Raw genomic sequence first — 19,207 nt, 5'->3', positions numbered from 1 at the left:
TATTTGATATAATTCACCAGTAAAACCCCTTTGAATCTGGAGTTTTCTTTGTTGCAGGGTTTTTAACTACAAATTAAAATTTTAAAATAGTTGATAGAGCTATACAGAGCTGCTTCCTTTTTAATTCCTTTGGGATCTGTTGTCTCCTCTTTTATTCTCATCATTGTGAATTTGTGTCTTCTCACTTGCTCAATCTAGGTGGAGATTTACTACTGTTAGCGTTTTTCAAAGATTCATTTCTTGGTTTCATTAAATTTTCTGTTTTCATACGTGTGTGTGTGTGTGTGTGTGTGTGTGTGTGTGTGTGTGTATACATACATACATGTATTTTCTTCTAATTACTTTGGGTTCATTTTACTCTTTTCTAACATCATACAGTAAGGGCTTGCATCATTGATATTTTTCTAAATATAAGTATTGAAATTATAAACTTTCCTCTGAGTACTGTTTTTACTATATACCCCAGTTTTTTATGTTATATTTTTCTTTTTTTTTAAATCAATATTTTTTATTTTGATATTGTGGGGTACAGTTAAGGATTAGGTATACAAATATGCTTCGCTCAGGCACCTTTGTTGATAAGAGGTGTCTCCCTGTCCCCAGACAGATGTTTACTACCATTAGTCCCATCTCCCTTCCCCTCCCCCCATAGTTTCCCGCCACTATCAGTCATTTTCTTATGGTAGTACGTTGGATGATCAAGGTCCACTATATGAGTGAGAACATGTGATACTCAGATCTTTGTTTTTGTGAGAGGTCACTCAGTATTATAGACTCGAGTTCCATCCAGGTTGCTGTGAAATTCATGATTTTGTTCTTTTAAATGGCTGTGTAGTATTCCATCATGTATATGTATCACATTTTTTTTAATCCAATCCTCTTTTGATGGACAGCATGGTTGGTTCCAGGTTCTTGCTGTTGTGAACAATACTGCAATAAACATTCGTGCGCAGGTATCTTTTTTATAGAGTGATTTGAGTTCTTCAGGGTATATTCCCAGTAGGGGGATAAAGCAGTGTAGTGATTCCTAAAAGCTTCTAAATATCAACCTCCCATATATTTTTATTTTCATTCAGTTCAACATTTTCTTTTTGTATTCTTGTGAGTTTTTTTTTTTTTTTTAACCCATGGGTAATTTAAAATTGTGTTATTTAATTTATAGGTATTTGGGGATTTTCCAGTTATCATTATGTAATTTTTTCTAATTTAATTCTAATATGATCAGAAAGCCTACTCCATAATATTTCAATCTTCTTATAAAATCTACTCTAAGCCAGGCTCGGTGGCTCAGCCTGTAATCCCAGCGCTTTCGGAGACTGAGGTGAGTGGATTGCCTGAGCCCATGGGTTCAAGACCTGCCTGGACAACTTGGCGAGACCTCGTCTCTATAACAAATCAAAAAATTAGCTGGGCGTGGTAGCACGCGCCTGTAGTTCCAGCTACTTGGAAGGCTGAGGCGGAAGGATCGCCGGAGCCCAGCAGGTGGAGGCTGCGGTGGCTGGGAGTGTGCCACTGCACTCCAGTCTGGGTGACGAAATGAGACTCCAACTCAAAAAAAAATCTATATTATTTTAGTCTTCATAAAATACTATTTTTTTAATGGCTGTGCATATGGTCCATCTTTATGAGTATTTTATGAGCATTTGAAAGTAATGTATATTCTGCTGCTAATATTGGGTATCCTATGAATGTCAGTTATATCAAGCTGTTAGTGTTAAGTGTTCTATTCTATATTTCTACTGATATTTTGTCTTTATATTATATCAATTACTGAAAGAAGAGTTTTGACATTTCCAATTACAATTGTGAATTTATTTCTTGCAGTTCTGTCCATTTTTGCTTCATGTATTTTGAATAGTTGTTATTGGGTAAATGCACATTTAGGATTGTTGTCTTCTTGATTAAGTTAACCCTTTGTCATACTGAGGTGTTCCTCTTTATTTCTGGTAATAATCTTTGATATGACATATCTGTCAGATATTGATACTGCCACTCCAGTTTTCTTATGACTAGTTTCTTTTTATCCCATCAATATAAGAAATTGATTGATTTTTAAATATTAAACCCACCTTGCATTCTTGGTATAAACCCCACTTGGTTGTGATACATTATGTTTTACATATTGCTAGATTTAGTTTGTTAACATTTGTCAAGGGCTTATGATTAGAGTTTGAGTTTAGATGGCGTATCTTTATCCTTTTGTTTTTAATTTATCTGTATCTTTACATTGAAAGTGAATTCCTTTTAGACAGAATGTAGTCAGACCTTGTTTATTAAATTTTTCCTGACAACCTCTGCTTTTTTATTTAGAGTGTTTGGACCATTTGCATTTAATGTGATTTTCTGTGTAAAATTTTTTTTTTTTTGAGTTGGAGTCTCGCTCTGTCACCCAGACTGGAGTGCAGTGGCCACTCCTGTCCACCGCAGCCTCGACTTGCTGGGCTCCGGCGATCCTTCTGCCTCAGCCTTCCAAGTAGCCGGAATTACAGGCATGCGCTACCACGTCCAGCTGATTTTTTGATTTATTGTAGAGATGAGGTCTCGCTGCCCAGGCGGGTCTCGAACCCGTGGGCTCAGGCAATCCACTCACCTCAGCCTCCCAAAGGCGTGGGATTACAGGCTGAGCCACTGAGCCCGGCTTTCTCTGTAAATTTAAATCTACCATCTTGCTATTTGTTTTGTTTATAATGTCTGTTGTTTCTTTTTTTTTTTTCTCTTTTTCTGCCTTATTTTGGGTTAATCTAGTGTTATTTAGGGTTCTATTTTATCTTCATTACTGGTTTACTGGCTACTTTTTTATCCTTACCCACCATGGTTGCTACAGGGTTTGTAACACATGGCTTTAACTTATCAGTCTGTCTTCAAATATGCCACTTCCTGTATGGTGTATGAAATTTGCAATAGTATCCTCCCATTTTTGCCCACTCTCTTCCTCTGTGCTCATGTTGTCATGTACAATATATTCACAAAATAGCTTTTTAAACAGCCTTTTGTACTAATTCTGTCATCTCTTAAAATTTTGAGTTTGTTTATATTGACTCATTTTCTTAGAGGCTGTGTCATTTTTGCTGGTTTTTTATATGTCTGGTAATTTTTGATCAGATGTCAGATCTTGTGACTTGTACATTGCTGACTGTAATGTTGTATTTCTTTAGAGAGTATCCACTTGACCCTTTTGAAGCTTATTTTTAATCTCTTTTAAGGTGAGTCTAGAGTGGCCTAGAGCTAATTTAGAAGCACTCCTAAGGAGTATTTTCATTGAATGTCCTCTATTCAGGTAAGTCACTCTGCTCTAGCAACTTAAACAATTCCCAGGCCTGTGGAATTCTGGGACCACTTGGCGTACACTTCCTGTTGAGTGTTATTTTTCCAGAAGATGTTGTACAGTCTGGTGGTATTTCACTCTGCATATGCACAGATAGCTGTTCAGCTAGAGATTCAAGGAACCCCTGTGCAGGTTTCTGCAGCTCTTCTTCTGTGTGGTCTTCTCTTGGATACCGTGCCCTGCAGATTCCAGCCACCTTGGCCTCCCTGACTTCTCATCTCTTTCTCCTCAACTCACTGAGATTGCAGGCTCTGTTTGGATCCCCTGTCTTTCTGTCACAGTTTGGAAACAAATTCCAGGCAGAAAGCCTGGGTGTTGACAGGGCTCACTATTTTTTTCCTTTTATCAGGTGTCACAGTCCTGCACTACCTATTTTCCATTGTCTGAAAATAGATGCTTCTCAGAGTTTGTCCAGTCTTCTAGTTGTTTGTACCAGGAGTATAATTTTTGACCCTCTTGTTCAGAAATGACATCATAGCTTTTGAAGTTTCTCAGATCTCCCCATAAAGATAGTCCAAAAAGAACTGTAAAACCAAAGACCCATGGACAACATCTATAACAAAACTAGATGGCTGGGCATTCCTGTGACCTTCCCAGGGTGAGTGGATGGTGCTGAATCACTGATGACTGGAAGAGCTATGTGACATCATCATCTGTGCAGGAAGAAACAGGGAAAGGCGGCTAAGCTTCTGATACCTTGAGATTCAAAGGTCATGTCCGGACTCAGGAGTGAGCTTGAAAAGGCCCTCACTACCCAGAGAGGACCATCTGAGGATCAGTAGCTACAGTGAATTGAAACAGCAAATATAGAGTTTCAAATGATACTTAAAAACAAAACAACAAAAACAAAAAGCGCTTTATTGGCCAGGAGTGGTGGCTCGTGCCTATAAAGCTCAGCTATTCGGAAGGCTGAGGCAGAAGGATCACTTCAGGCCAGAAGATCAAGCCCGGCCTGGGCAATATAATAAGACCCCCATCTCTACAAAAAAGTGAAAATAAATATAGTAAATTCATCTGTAGTGGATAGTAGGGAACCATCTCATTATTTTGAAAGCTGGCAAATACAAGAAATGAAGCAAGCATTTATCCTGCCTTTCCTGTTTTTACCTAGAGTAAAAAAAAATAGTTGATTAGGCAAAGTTTATCTTTCTAGGTGTGTTCCAGCTCATAAATGAAGAATGAATGAAAACATTTAAAAATCATCACGTTGCAACCCCTGATGAATTAATGAGTCTAAGTAGTAATCATTCGTGGCTGCTAACTTCACAAAAAAGGAAAAAATGACATGCACCTCCTGTGGAATCATACACCACTTAGGAAGTAGTCTTACAGAATCTGAGGAAAGAAATTTCGCCCTGAATCTATCAAACCAGTTGATCTGACGACCACTCTCGAGAGTTACCAGACAGAGTACTCCAAGGAAGACACCATGAAAGATACTATAGAGAGACAGTAGCAACACACAGTGGGGTAACTCTAGGGTAAACAGTAGCCTTGGGACACATCTGGCCTGTTGCGTTTTTGTACAGCATTTGAGCTTTAAGAATAATTTTTACCTCTTTAAGTGGTTGAAAAATTCCAAAGATAATATTTTGTGAGATGTGTAAGTGATATGAAATTCCAGGTTCTGTGTTCACACAGTTCTGTTGAACACAGCTGTCTTGCTTATATGTTGATTGGCTGCTTTCACACTACAGGGGCAGTAGAGACTGCACAGTCTACAGTGCCCAAAAGACTCACTCTGGCCTTTTACAGAAAAAGTGTCAATCCCTGATCAGCTTCTTCAACAAAAAATTGTAAGAAAAAAGATAAAAGGAAGAATCAGTAGTTTAAAAGAGACTCACGAGATATATCAATTAAGCATCATAATATGTGGACCTTATTTGGATCCTTGTTCAAAAAACAAAACGTTTAAAAAAAAAAAACAGGCCAGGTGCGGTGGCTCAAGCCTGTAATCCCAGCACTTTGGGAGGCTGAGGTGAGGAGATTGCCTGAGCCCACAGATTCAAGGACAGCCTGGTCAACTTGGTGAGACCTCATCTCTACAATAAATCAAAAAATTAGCCAGGCATGGTAGCATGCACCTGTAGATTCAGCTGTTTGGAAGGTGGAGGCGGAAGTATTGCCTGAGCCCAATAGGCCGACGCTGGGGTGGCTGTAAGTGTGCCACTGTATTCCAGCCTGGGTGACGGAGTAAGGCTCCAACTGAAAAAAAAAAAAAAAAACTCAAAAAATAAAACATTCAAAACAAGATAATCAGAGAAATGTGACCAGTGACAAAGATGTTTGATATTAAGAAATTGTTCATTTTTTTTTTTGAGTTGGAGTCTCACTCTGTCGCCCAGACTGGAGTGCAGTGGCTGCTTCCAGCCACTGCAGTCTCGACCTGCTGGGCTCCAGCGATCCTTCCGCCTCAGCCTTCCAAGCAGCCAGAATTACAGGCATGCGCTACCACGCCCGGCTGATTTTTTGATTTATTGTAGAGATGAGGTCTCGCTGCCCAGGCGGGTCTCGAACCCGTGGGCTCAGGCAATCCACTCACCTCAGCCTCCCAAAGGCGCGGGATTACAGGCTGAGCCACCGAGCCCGGCTCGAAATTGTTCATTTTTAAAGATGTGATAATGGTTTTGTGATTGTGTTTTAAGATGAGTCCTTAGCTTTAGAGATACATTCTGAAATATTTGCAGGATCTGGATTGGCTTCAGAATAATCCGGGGAGTGGGAAGTTATTGAGTGTCGGTGTGAGTGAAATAAGACTGGCCATGTTATGAAAGTTGTTGTAACTGGAAAATGGGAGCACAAGGGTCCATCAATACTTTTAATATTTTCTCTACTTTTACATGTTTGAAAATTTACATTATGGAGTTAAAAATAAATCTGTTATTTCAAAATGAAAGTTTAGAAAAATCAGTTTAAAGGCCATTTTCTCTGGGCCTGGTACCCATTGCTTCTTCCTGTGCTTCTGTGGAAACACGGAATGGCCACGTTGATTGTTATTGGTGGTATCATTGGCTCTTTGTTGATTTCCCCTAGATGATCAATTCCTTGAGGCCAGGAACCCTTTGACTTTGAGCTTTAGGATCTTTGTGATCTTTGATCACAGGACCTGGCCTGTAATCTAGCACATCTGAGATCCTTAGTAAATATTTCTGGAAAAATAGTGACCTTTCATAGCATGTCATGTTTCCTGCATGTTAAACATTCCAAAACATAGTAGTCCCTATTTTCTTGATGTTATTGATTAATTTCTGTGTACCATACTTCCTAACAGCCCATGAAACCAAACTGGTAGTATGTCTCTAAGTCAGGGGAGACATAACGCCAAGGTTAAGCAAGTCATGGGTGGGCATCTTAGAGCTGACTCAGGCTGAGACGTGAGACTGTTTATCTGTCTTCAAATAGAGTGCGGAGTAGACGGTTATTCCTTCTCTGAGCACAATTGTAGATTTCCGAATGTAGCAGAAATACCATATTCAAACCTAAGACCAAAACCTAACTCTTAAACCAGCTATAAGTCATTTTTATTGTCTACTTTATTGTTCCCTTTTATTAGTTGAATACCTAATAACTGGTCATGATTATTGAAATTTTAATTTTTAAAAAACCCACTTCTTTTGCTTTCTTTCTTCTCCACAGTGTTGTCTTCATACTTTGAGGCACCTCTTGTATCATTGGTATTTTTTTCCTTTTTTTGGTGTAATTTGAACCTCACAAACCCTGAGCTCCAGGGAAGGTGAGTCAGAAACACAGCCCTGAAGCTTAAGCCAGGACCTAATTTTTGGCTAAGTCACCTGGCACCAGCACACCTTCTCACATTCAGCAAGATGCCCTTTAGGTCCTCGGGCCTGGGGACGAGGTGGATTGTCAGATGGTTAGTCATCAAGCTATTTTTGTAACCGTATTCTCCTATGCTGTTTTCCACTGAATCAGGGTATTTGTTGCAGGTGTGAACATTTATAATGTCATTTCCATAAAAGTGCTGTGTTTTCTAAAACATTTATGAAATTGTAACTGGAAGGTTTTAAAGCTAACTTATGTAGCTAAATGCCAGTGACCCTCCTGATGGCCTCCTGGCATTCCACACCGGTCGGCGAAGTCAGAACAAAGAGGTGTCTGGAGTACCAAAGACACCAGCTTGGTGGCACGGTGGACACGAGGACACAGGCTCAGAGGGCAGGGCACAGGGCATCTCCTCCCCAACCAGACCAGCCACTGGTCCCTCCAGCCCTGACTCACTAGAGAGGCCCTTCCTCCGCCCCCTCGACCACTCCATCATCCTGTGTGGAGAATGGCCGAGAAGGCAATTTATAATGCGTGAACCAGAGCTGAAGCCCTTCCCAGGAAAGTGCAGCACCCACCTTGGCCTCCCGCGGTATCTGGCCACGGTCCTTCAGGGAGGCTATGGAGAACTGGGCAGGTGGACGGTGGGTCCAAGCCAGTGGGAGGAAAGAGTGTGTCAACCATGTGCCAGAGATCAGCCCTCTTCCTCCTCGCTGAACAGACTTGCTGGGCACAAAGGGGGGTGAAGCCCAGTTCCTGTTCTGGGGATGTTGATGAGGGGGGGCCGAGAAGGGAGAGGCGTTTAGTGCCCCCTGCCGTCCTTTGTTGGTGAGCCCTGTTGGCCCATCCCTGTGGTCTCCTGGCCCTGTTGGCCTATGCCTGTGGCCCTATTCCTGCCCATCCCTGTTGGCCCATGCCTGTGGTCACTGGCTCTACGGCCCATCCTCTACCGGGAACCCCCCAGCTCACACACTGCTCTATCCTGGACACTGTTCTTGGCACCGGCTCCTGCTCTTTCATCTGTTGGTGGACTTGGTGCTTCCTCAAGCTCCCCACTCTCTTCCTCCCCACCCCATACGGTCCGTCCTCACCTGTGCTTCTGCCTCAGCCCTGGTTATAACAGACTCATCAGTTGCGACTTCTGTTGACACTGACCCTTGACCTGGCAGGGCCAGGAGTGTCCCCAGTACCAGAGCAGAAGCCCCTTGGGGAATTCCAACACACGGCCCCCTCCTCTTTGGCAGATTCTGGTTTTGTTTGTTTGAACCCCTAGCATGGTGGCTGGCCATGATGGAAGTGCAGCGACCTTAACTGCGTTTTTGGTGGCACTAAGCACGGCGTATTGCAGGGGACAGGGTTGTCACTTAACTGAGGAAGTCTGGAAAGGCCACACAGGGGAGCCATACGTCGAGTAATTTACCAGAATAAGCCTTAAGGGAGATTCAGACAGGTGGATTTTCACAGAGAGGGAGACCAGCTGTTGAAATCTGGACGTGTGTGCATGCAAGTGATTAGGTACATGGGCCGAGAGGGCACCTTCTGGATTTTGAACAAGATTAGTGCAAGTCAATAAAAGTAAGATGCTCTGTGCCACTGGGCAGGGAATAGATTTATGGTCCTTACTGCTCCCAAAAAGTGATACCAGCATGAAATATTTTAATTGATTTTAACAGGGAGTTTTGTTCTTTCATTCACTCAATACACTTATTGAAGCACCTTTTAGTGTCAGACATTGCATAGATGCCATATATCCAGGAATGAGCAAAAAAAACAGCCCCTGCCCTCAGGAGGCTTACAGTCCAGTGAATAATATACATCAAGGAAATCACTACCACACAGAGACACACAAACACACATAGACACACACACACACACACACACACACACACTCCGACAAATGCTATGGAAGAAAGAGTGTTACAGGAAAGTAGAACGAGACCCAGGTGCAACTGGGTGCGATGTGAACAATGACCAGAGGAGGAAGAGGCAGAGGGAAGTGAGGTGGGAAATTCTGGGGCCTGATGGCCTGACCAAGGTGGGACCAAGGTTCAGCAGGGAGGGGTTGTCAGGCGGAGGCCACACCCTTACCCAAGCCCCTCAGTGCCCAGGGCTCAGTCAGGGGAGTGGGTGTCCCTGCAGGCCCAAGTCCTTTCATGCATGTGCAGAAGAGGCTCACACGCTCAGAAGGCAGAACAATATGGAAGGCATGCAGTAACAGCGCCAGCTCCCCTCCTGTCCCCCATCCAACGCTCACCCGCCCCCTGCAGGGAAGATTTTAGCCTCTTGTGACTCCTCCTTCCAGCCCTCATGTAAATGCAAGCAAATCTGAATATTCATTGTTATCTTCCCTCTGTCTCATAAGGAAGAGGTGGCGCATCATGGAACACCTTTGTGTCACTGACTTTTTGCGTAACCGTAGAGTTCAGTTCACACAGAGCTGCCTTGGCCAAGGGGCCAGTGCAGGTTGAATGTGGCCATGGAGCCCCTGAAATGTTGCTGGCGCAACTAAACCATAGAATTCTAAATTTTATTAACCTTAAACACAGAAGCAGTGTCAACGTTTTTCTACTAAACTCACCTCTGTTGTCCTGGGAGGAATACATTTCACTTTAACCACTGAAAATACAGCACCCACCATGAGATGCGGTGTACGTGTAAAAACACACCAGAGCTCTCATTAATAATGTTTTACACTGCTTTACATGTTGAAATGTTTGTTGACATATTAGGTTAAATAAAATACTTAATTCCATCAGTTTTTTTGGGTGGTTGTTCTTTGAAGTGATACTAGAAAATGTTAAGTTACATATGTGGCTCAAATTCTATTTCTACTAGACAGTGCTAATATATATAGCATTTAGTACTTTTTACAGCTGTATAGTATTCCATTTCACAAAGTACCATGCTTTACTTCACCAATCCACCTTTGAGGCATATTTGAGTTTTTTCTAGTCTTCTACTGTTAAAAAAAAAAAGCAGAGGTGTGTCACCTGGTCCATGCATCACTCCATGTGTGTGCAGGTTGACCTGTAAGATGGATTCCCAGCACTGGGACACCTAGCAAAGGATAAACTCATTTGTAATCTTGATACTGCCAAACTGTCCCCCATAAGTGAAGGGCCATTTTGCACTCCCACCAGCAATGTGTCTGAGTGCTAGTTTCCCCATAAGCTGCCATCTGAACTACAATGACCTATATGTTTTGGAAATAGTCAACATATTTCTATCTGTTGATTCTGAGAGTTTTAAGAAGAAATCACAAGTGGTTTGCCTAACTTCTTAAAAAAAAAAAAAAAGGTATCATGGCCAGGCACGGTGGCTCAAGCCTGTAATCCCAGCACTTTAGGAGGCTGAGGTGAGAGGACTGCATGAGCCCATGGGTTCGAGAACAGCCTGGGCAACTTGGCAAGACCACATCTCTACAATAATTCAAAAAATTAGCCAGGCTTGGTAGCGCACACCTATAGTTCCAGCTACTTGGAAAGCTGAAGCGGAAGGATCTCCTGAGCCCAGCAGGTTGAGGCTGCGGTGGCCGGGAGCATGCCATTGCACTCCAGCCTGGGCAACGGAGTGAGACTCCCACTCAAAAAAAAGCAAAACACGCCTGCTATTGATAAAACACTTAGAATCACCATATTAGGATTGGCTTTTTAAAAAATGAAAACAAAGAACCCACACTTTTCCCAGGATGTAAATGTCTGTGGTTGTTGCAACTTTCATCATATTCAAATTTAGGAAGAGAGGTTTTGTGAGGTTCAAATGGATCAGGGACTACATCTTCTTTTGTTTTCCAAGAATTCGGGATCTCTCGATTACTCCAGCAGCCTTCCCTGGCTGTGGTGGGTGAGCATTTCAGGGTAGAAAGGCCATTCACGCGTAGTCTGTGCACACTGTCAGTCAGGCCATCCCGGGTTAGCTTGACTGTTTGCTAGCCTTCTTCTGACTCAGGGCTGCCAGCCCAAGGAGACCAGAAACGGTATTGAGCCTAGGAGCTGCCATCATCAGATCATCTGGCCATTCACCTTATTAATAAACCACAGAGAATGTCCATCTTGTCACTCCACGTACCCAGCGGTTGTTCCTCCTCTGAGGTTTGTGTGCCCCCTACTGCCCTCTTTGCCATTTGTTTGTTCAGGAGACAAAGAACAAAACATTCGGTATCCAAAAGCAAATCGCTTCAGATTTCCACACACAGGAATCTGAAAGTAAGACTCTTGTAAAGAGACATCTCACTGTGCAGTTAGAGATGTGCCGGATAGGTTAATAAATTAGTACAATGAAGCCCTTGTTTTGGGGAGGAAGTCTTATTTTGACAAATTCTTCGGGCATAGAAATGCATTTTCTACGGGACTATGGACATTGACTATCCTAGTATTTTATTGATTTCCAACATGAAAAGATTAAAAAAAGAAAAAAGGTTGACTCTTCCATGTTGCTCACTCAGGAAGAGCCCAAGGGCATGGGGACTTGGTCTAACGTCACCCTTGGCGCTGGGGCTGTTTAGTCACCGCTCCTGTGCTTGTGTTACAGAAGAAATTCATAGACAGTTTCCAGCAGGAAGCGGCTGCACTGTAGCTGTTGTTCATGGCTCTTTTTGTCTAACTTTGCTTAATTATTTCGTTCCAGGAAGGGTTTTCACTCATTGGGAGCAAGGACTGGTTGAAGATCGTAAGACGTGTGGACTGTCTGCTGTTTGGAACAACCATAAAGGCAAGCTAAGACGGCTGAGGAGCCGACTCTGGGTGAGCTCATGCTCACACATGTCTCAGGTTCTGTGTGCGCTGGGAGAGAGCTGCTCTGTGCAGGTGAAATGGTACTAGGAAGAACACACTTGTGTTCAAGAAAGGTTTGTGCAAGCAGCACATGACACAAGACTGTGCAGGCAGGACCTTGTTAGCAGAGGCCACTGCTAAGGAGCTGGAGTTTGTGGGACCATCGGTGCACATCTGAGGGGGCCATGGTGGCCTCCACCCCACGCCCAGGTCGGGAGAGCTGGACACCTTGCTGCTTGTTATGCTGTTTCGGTCTTCATGAAGGTGGCTGTTTTCAAGCGCTTCACTGAAGATGCTTTGCCATCTTTTTAATATTAAAAAAAATAAAATTCCTCTTTACTTTCTCTCTAGCTGTATTAAATGTAAGGAATGAGCCTCATCAAAGAAACATGCAGACTAATCACCTGAATTATTTTCCTTCAGAAATAACTATGCAAATCGATCTGATGACATTTATTGAGTAGATAGCACTGAGGTTTAGGTGAAAGATACTAATTTTGGATGTACTCGTAGACTTTGAGTTGGATGTGGTGTTCAAGAGAATGGGGTCTTAGCCTAGGGCATACAGACCCAAAGAGTCCCCACTGGATTCAGGGGTCCGTGAACTTCCAGGGATTTTCACTGGCCTCTGGAATTGATCGTTTCCTATCATTATGAATGTAGCAACAGACCACAGTAGCTTCAGACCTTCTCACCAGTGGAAATCACAGATACGTTCATCTCACATTTGAGTTGTTTTGGGTGTCTCCAGTTTGTGTGCTCATCACCGCCTCCAAATTAGGGTGTTTATTAGTCCTCCTGCTAGACGTTTTTACCAAGTGCATTAATAGCAAGATTATATATTAAATTTTATCGAGTGCTTTTTGACACCTATTAAGATTTGTTTTTTCCTTTGATCTGTTGACTTGATATATATATGGGTTTTTTAAAATTTCAGTGTTAGAGGGGTACAAATATTGATTGGTCTGTGCTTTATTTTATTTATTTATTTATTTTGAGTTGGAGTCTCATTCAGTCACCCAGACTGGAGTGCAATGGCCGCTCCTGGCCACCACAGCCTTGACCTGCTGGGCTCCGGCGATCCTTCCGCCTCAGCCTTCCAAATAGCTGGAACTATAGGCATGCACTACCACGCCCGGCTCATTTTGATTTATTGTAGAGATGAGGTCTTGCCAAGTTGCCCAGGCGGGTCTCGAACCCACGGGCTCAGGCATTTCACTCACTCAGCATCCCAAAGGCGCAGGATTACAGGCTGAGCCACCGAGCCCGGCTGGTCTGGGCTTTAAGTGTGCCCACCACCCCACCTGTGCATATCGTACCCTGTAGATGAGTTTTCCTCCTTCTTGATATATTAACAATTGAGCCAACAGATTCTTCTTTTTGCCCGACCTGGCAAAGAGTATCTTGGTGCTTCTTGCCTTGTCCTGGCTAATGGCAGACCTGTAACTCCCTGTCTTCCGGGTACCTGGGTTCAAAGGAGTCACCTCAAAGCAGCCCTGCACCTCTGCTCCTCACTGCCAGTAACTCCCTGAAGAACTGTTTCTGACTTTATCGGGCCAAGGCTTTGAGTACTGTCTCTTGGTTTCAGAGCAAAGAATCACAGAAAGTGCCGAGTTCCTTCCCTGCTTCAGTCCCTTCCCTTTGCTTTCTCCCATGTTTCCTACAGCAGAGGAGCTCCCTGGTGGGGGAAGAATCGCTTCAGTTGGGGCCTAGTGGTTTTGGGGAATTCCTCAGTGATCTGGGTTTGAGTCTAAAGCCAGCGTGAAGACCCACTGGGTGAGAGGCCTCTAACATGTCCTCGCTGTCCTGCACGGTGCTGCCTGGGCCTTTCTTCTAGGGTGAGCCTGTGGCCTCAGCACCTGTGTGTGGATGTGCTGTTCTTAGCAGGGAGCCAGCCCGTGGTAGGCCTGGCCCTACAGGAGAGCAGAGTGTGATTTCCTGTGAGCATGCATGGGTGAGGGGAAGGAGAGACGCACCCATCCTCAACTTGGGTTTTCTTGAGGAGTCTGTGCAAAAGGAGATCTTGAAATGAAGTGTTCTGAAGCCACCATGTAAAACGTTGATTATGAGCCAGTCTCCTGAGGTGCTAGAAGCTACAGCCTGTGTATTTGGGGCAGCTCATGACTGTTGGTGTACTTGAAAACATCTCACAGCAAAAAGCTCCACCTGACTTTTAATTATAGTATAAAAATAAATCGCAGCAAGATTTTCAACCCAGCAGTCCCTTTGGCTGACCCAGTGGAAGGTGTTCCATTGCAGTACCTCATGGCACTCCAGACATAGGATGGAGGTAACTGATGTTCAGATCTGTCCTGATGTACCTGGGTTTTATCTTGGGTCCACAGGTATTGAAGTGGCATTTCTGGCTTCAGATGATAAGCTCAAATCTATCTGAGAATTTTACAGAAGCATACATAGAAGACAACTTCAGTTAGGCCATCAGACATATAACTGTTATTTTTTTGGAGTTACACTCCAAAAAAACCCTAACTATCCAAGCTGATTCTTATGCACACTACATACAGATACCTCCAGACTTACATAATTGGTCTCAGGTTTTTACACTAGTCTCAGGACTTACACACTTAGCATCTGCCTGTGTATATGGCTTTTCAGCTAGTTACAAGACACATTTGCTAATGAGACTGTCAAAAGCTTAGTAAGTTAATTACAGAATCCTGATAGAGACAACTAATACAAAGGTACCTCATATAGATGTCTTCCTAGAGTCTAAAGCAGGGTGAGTTGGAAATAGCTAATTAGTCATAAACAAGTCAGCTCAGTTTCACAGAAGATTCCTAGTATTATCACAAACCAGATATACAATTCTTGCCTTAGTTCTTTTCCCTTCCTCAGGGAACGTTAGCTTTCAGTGACTCTTGATAGTTTAGGGATTATCCAAGAGAAAAATGGCTGAGGGCATGAATAGGAGACACACACACACACACACACACACACACACACACACACACACACACACACACACAAATGAACAATAAGCATAAGAAAAACTATTCAACCTCACTTATAATCAAAGAACTGAAAAGCTTAAAACTCTGATATGGCCAGGTGTGGTGGCTCTTGCCTGTAATCTCAGCACTTCGGAAGGCTGAGGGAAGACTGCTTGAGCTCAGAAGTTCAAGACCAACCTAGGCAACATAGTAAAACCTTGCCTCTACAGAAAAAAAAAAAATCAAAAAATTAGCTGGACATGGTGGTATACACTTGTCGTCCCAGCTCCTTGGGAGGCTACGGTAGGGGAATCACCTGAGCCCAGGAGGTTGAGGCTGTGGTCAGCAATGACTGTGCCACTGTCCTCCAGCCTGGGCGACAGAGTGAGACCCTGACTAAAAATTAAAAAAACTGTGGTAGCCTAGCAGGTTTGACAAAAATTTTAAAAACAAAACACAAAAACCTCCAGTGTCGGAGGGTGCAGCTGGAAAGGGGAGCATAGACTCGGTGGGAGCAGATCAACCCTGCCTTGCCACAGGGCAGTTTGGCGTCACGACCAAAATAGGAAATACACACATCCTTCGACCCAGCAAGTCTGCTTTCATGCATGTACACACAAAGATGCACGTATAACAGTGCTGATCAAAGCTCTGTGGTTAATGATAGGAAAAAAACTCTGGAAATAACCTAGATGTCTGTCAGTGGGAAGCCAGTTAAATAAAGGACCACGCTTCAGCCATTCAAAGTAATGAGGTATACTTCTATTTTTATGTAGTTAAATAAAAAATTAGGCTATAGACCAGCAATGTAGTTTTAAATATATAATGCAAGGAGGGACCCCAAAACACCCAGAATTATCTTTTAGAGGGCGGGTCTCTTGTAGTACACTTGGAATTTATTCCATTGGCTCAAAGGGTCAACCAAAGTTTTTATCTGGAAGTTTTGAGACCATTGCATCACGATTTACCGAAGAAACATCTCAAGTTGTGGCAAACAGGTGACTGGTTATTCCACCATGACAGTGTACCTGCCCACACCACAAGTGTTCAGCGGTTTTTGACCAAAGCGCCATGACCTCTGTGTCCCTTTTTTGCTTCCCTGTATTTAAAAAAGTCCTCAAAGGGAAATGTTTTCCCAGTGTGGAAAAAGTGGAACAAAAAATGGCAGAAGCACTAAAAGGCATCAAAATCGGCGAGTTCAAACACTGTTTTGAGCAGTAAAAAAAGCAACTCAATAGATATTTTGCATCAGAGAGTACTTTCAAGGTGACTGAAGTTTAAGAATACACAATGTGTTATCAATTGTTTTGAGGGAGTACCCCCTTGTGTATATCCTTTCTATGTTATGACGTACTAAAAGATATTTAAATATGTGTGTGTTCATATATCTATATTAGAATATTTTCTTTTCATATTTTTTCAGTGGAGGAGGGGTAATGGATAATGGATTGCTTTTACACTTGGGAAAACATTAGATGAATTAAGAGAACCAAACAGTGGCAGCAAAAAGGGGTAGGAGTGCCCACCCTTCTAAGCATGACACCTAATTATTTTCCTAGCCATGCCAAGAGACTTCTACAACTTAAATATAAGGCTGTGCTTTTTGGCTTTCTTTAAATAGTGTATAACGTGAACAGGAAAGTCAGGTACTTGTCGCTTACAGGAACATATAGGATTGTTAACCATGGCTAGAAACGTTTGCCAGTTAGTAGTGTGGTCTGTATATGTAATCAGTGAGCAGGATGGTCACGATGCTAGGCTTAACATCTGCATTCTTCACAGAAGAGCCCGATACATACACTCCTGTGTGGGTGGCTTCATGTAAGTTGACTACTCTAAACCAGGTAGAGAAATGAACTCTGGGCTGTTCGTGCTACGACGGCAAGCGCAGGTGATGGCATCCCAACCACACCTATTCCCCTCCAAGCACAGGCGCCACCCGCAAGAAGACCCTGCGGCAAATAAAGGTGAGTGACCCAGCGTGTCTCTCAGGATAACTTGTGATTTGTCAAACAGGACAGGAGTCGCCTATTTCGAGTCCAGTTCAGTGGCGAGTGCAAGGAGCAGGCACTGCAGCGCTGCTGCTGCTGTGTGCAGAAGCTGGCCCAGTACGTGCCTGTTCAGGCGCCTGACGGCATCGGCCAGGAGCTGCAGCTGACACATGGCCCACTCAGGGTAAGTGGCAGCCAAGGGCGACTGTGGTGTCCAGTTGAGCCACCTGGCAACTCAGTGCACTGAGGGCTCAATGACAACAGAGGCTGTCGAGTCCATCAGGCTTATCAGACAACTGATGTTGAGTGACTTTAAAACTGAGGTTGTACTCACCGTAGCTATCCATGTCTCTTTCAGGGGACCCATAAGGTCAAAATTCTTTTTGAAATCTGAAGATATTACTTGCCTTTTTCACTGTGTCTACATATGTATTGATGTGACAAAAGCAATGCGAGGAAAGCTGCTGTCATCTCAGTACAGGTCAGGCAGTGGCAAACTGGTCTGGTAGTCACCATGTTCTCCACAGTGAAAACATCAACCACCCTACATTCTGCAGTAAGATGGCTGCCTCAGGGGAACGTCCTGGTGACGTGTGTTTTGAGCTGAACTAACCTCTTTTTTCATAAAAGACCATTACTACTTGCAAGAACAGATAGACTAGAAACATTCAGGTTTCTGCATTTGGCAGACGTTTTCTCAAAAATACATGGAGTGAGCCTATCACTTCAGGAAAACAACTGGTAGTATTTATTAACAATTATACAATTTAAGCTTTCAAATGAAAGTCAGAATCTTGGAAAACCTGTATCTGCCATATGAGCTTCATACCTTCTTAATCCAAAAGACTTTTCTGAAGGTGCTATTAATGCATGTGACTTTTAAAAATTAAGTCATTAGATGATATGTGTCAATATTTGAAATATATGTGTATTCAGCAAACCAGTATTTTCCCAATGACCAACAGCATGGTATTACAAAGTCATATGTGGATGAAAGCTATTCAAAGTGCAAGACAGATTAAACTATTCAAAGTGCAGGACGGACTTCAGTGTCACAGTGTTAACAAGTTCATTGCTCTGGTTTCAGAGTCCATGTTGTAACTAACCTTTAAGCAACTATCACTTGTTGGGTTTTAGTATTACATCAAGGAGTATCCACAATTATGTGAAAAGACTATTTTAAAACATTTGTGACCGGCACTTTTCTAATACTGACTGTGGGTGAAAATAAAAAGATCTTTGAAACTGGTTGCCTCAAACTTCTCTTGTTAGGCACAAATGAAATAGTCTTTTCTAAATTGTCACCTTTTTTATAATACAGCTGAAAAGTTGGACATTTGCCTTAGACACCACTCTGACAAGCATTCTGTACTTTGTATTTTTACTTGGATTATAAACCTGAAAAAAACGTCTTCCCTGATGAGGAAACAGAATTTGCAAAGACATAAATTCACGTCAGTAGCAACCAGGAACAGAATTTGGAATGATGTGAGTTCTCATCAGTGATCCTGAATGAGCTAAAAATACTCCTCCCTCTCCATCTACATATTTAAGTAAGGCAAGATTTTCTTCATGAACTTCAACCAGAGCTACAGACTACAGCACACTGAGCACAGAGTCAGATGGGGTCGGGCTCACCTCCACTAAGCCAGACAATAAACATATTTACAAAAATCTTTATAATTTGTCTTGGAAGATAGCTATTTTTCATCAAAATGTTTTTAATATGAATATATGGGTTTATCTTAAATCCAAATTAATATTATTTAAGATTGTGTTAATTTCTAATATAAATACCAGATAGATGTAACTCAAACCAAAGCTCTTTGAGGGCCTCAATAAGGGGTCTTGAGATAAAAAATCTAAGCCTTATGGCTACAGAAATTCTCCCAAAAATACACGTGCTAGCATTTATTTGGACAATCTCAAATATTGCGAGAATAAGCACTTCCCTCTGTTCTTTGGACAGTATTCCGGTTTTAAGTTTTTATTTTCTACTTGGAGAAGTAATTTTCCAAATTTGGCTTTCCCATTACTTTATCCTTTTTTTCCTTAACCAAGACAATTCATCTTTGCTGTCTTCTCACCAAGTTTCTTGTCATTCGTAATTTACGTAAGGTGAACATAAATTTCCATTATTTATCATAGAATCTTTTACCAGTCTGATGTGATGGTTCATGCCTGCAATCCCAGCACTTTGGAAGGGTGAGGTAAGAGGACTGTTTGAGCCCAGGAGTTCAAGACCAGCCTGGGACACAGCTAGACTCTGTCTCTACAGTGAAGCAAAAAAAAAAAGAGCTGGGCATGGTGTTGCACACCTGTAGTCCCAACTACTCAGGAGGCTGAAGTAGAAGGATCTCCTGCACCCAGGAGGTCTAGGCTGCAGTG

The 19,207-nt window shown here is 42.7% G+C and overlaps 1 protein-coding gene across 1 annotated transcript in view; it reads left to right on the top strand.

Annotated features, from left to right (window-relative positions):
- Positions 1-19,207, top strand: part of REC114 (REC114 meiotic recombination protein) — a 94,991-nt gene that overhangs the window by 68,054 nt on the left and 7,730 nt on the right. Inside the window, exons 3-4 of the mRNA XM_021707631.1 lie at positions 11,732-11,815; positions 16,845-17,057. Coding sequence (XP_021563306.1) covers positions 11,732-11,815; positions 16,845-17,057 — 297 coding nt within the window. The remainder of the gene's footprint in view (positions 1-11,731; positions 11,816-16,844; positions 17,058-19,207) is intronic.

Source organism: Carlito syrichta, unplaced genomic scaffold (assembly GCF_000164805.1).
Source record: "Carlito syrichta isolate Samal-C Ts95f unplaced genomic scaffold, Tarsius_syrichta-2.0.1 Scaffold122049, whole genome shotgun sequence".
NCBI lineage: Eukaryota > Metazoa > Chordata > Mammalia > Primates > Tarsiidae > Carlito > Carlito syrichta.
Note: the sequence above shows the minus strand (reverse complement) of the source record. Positions and strands in the feature narration are given on the sequence as shown.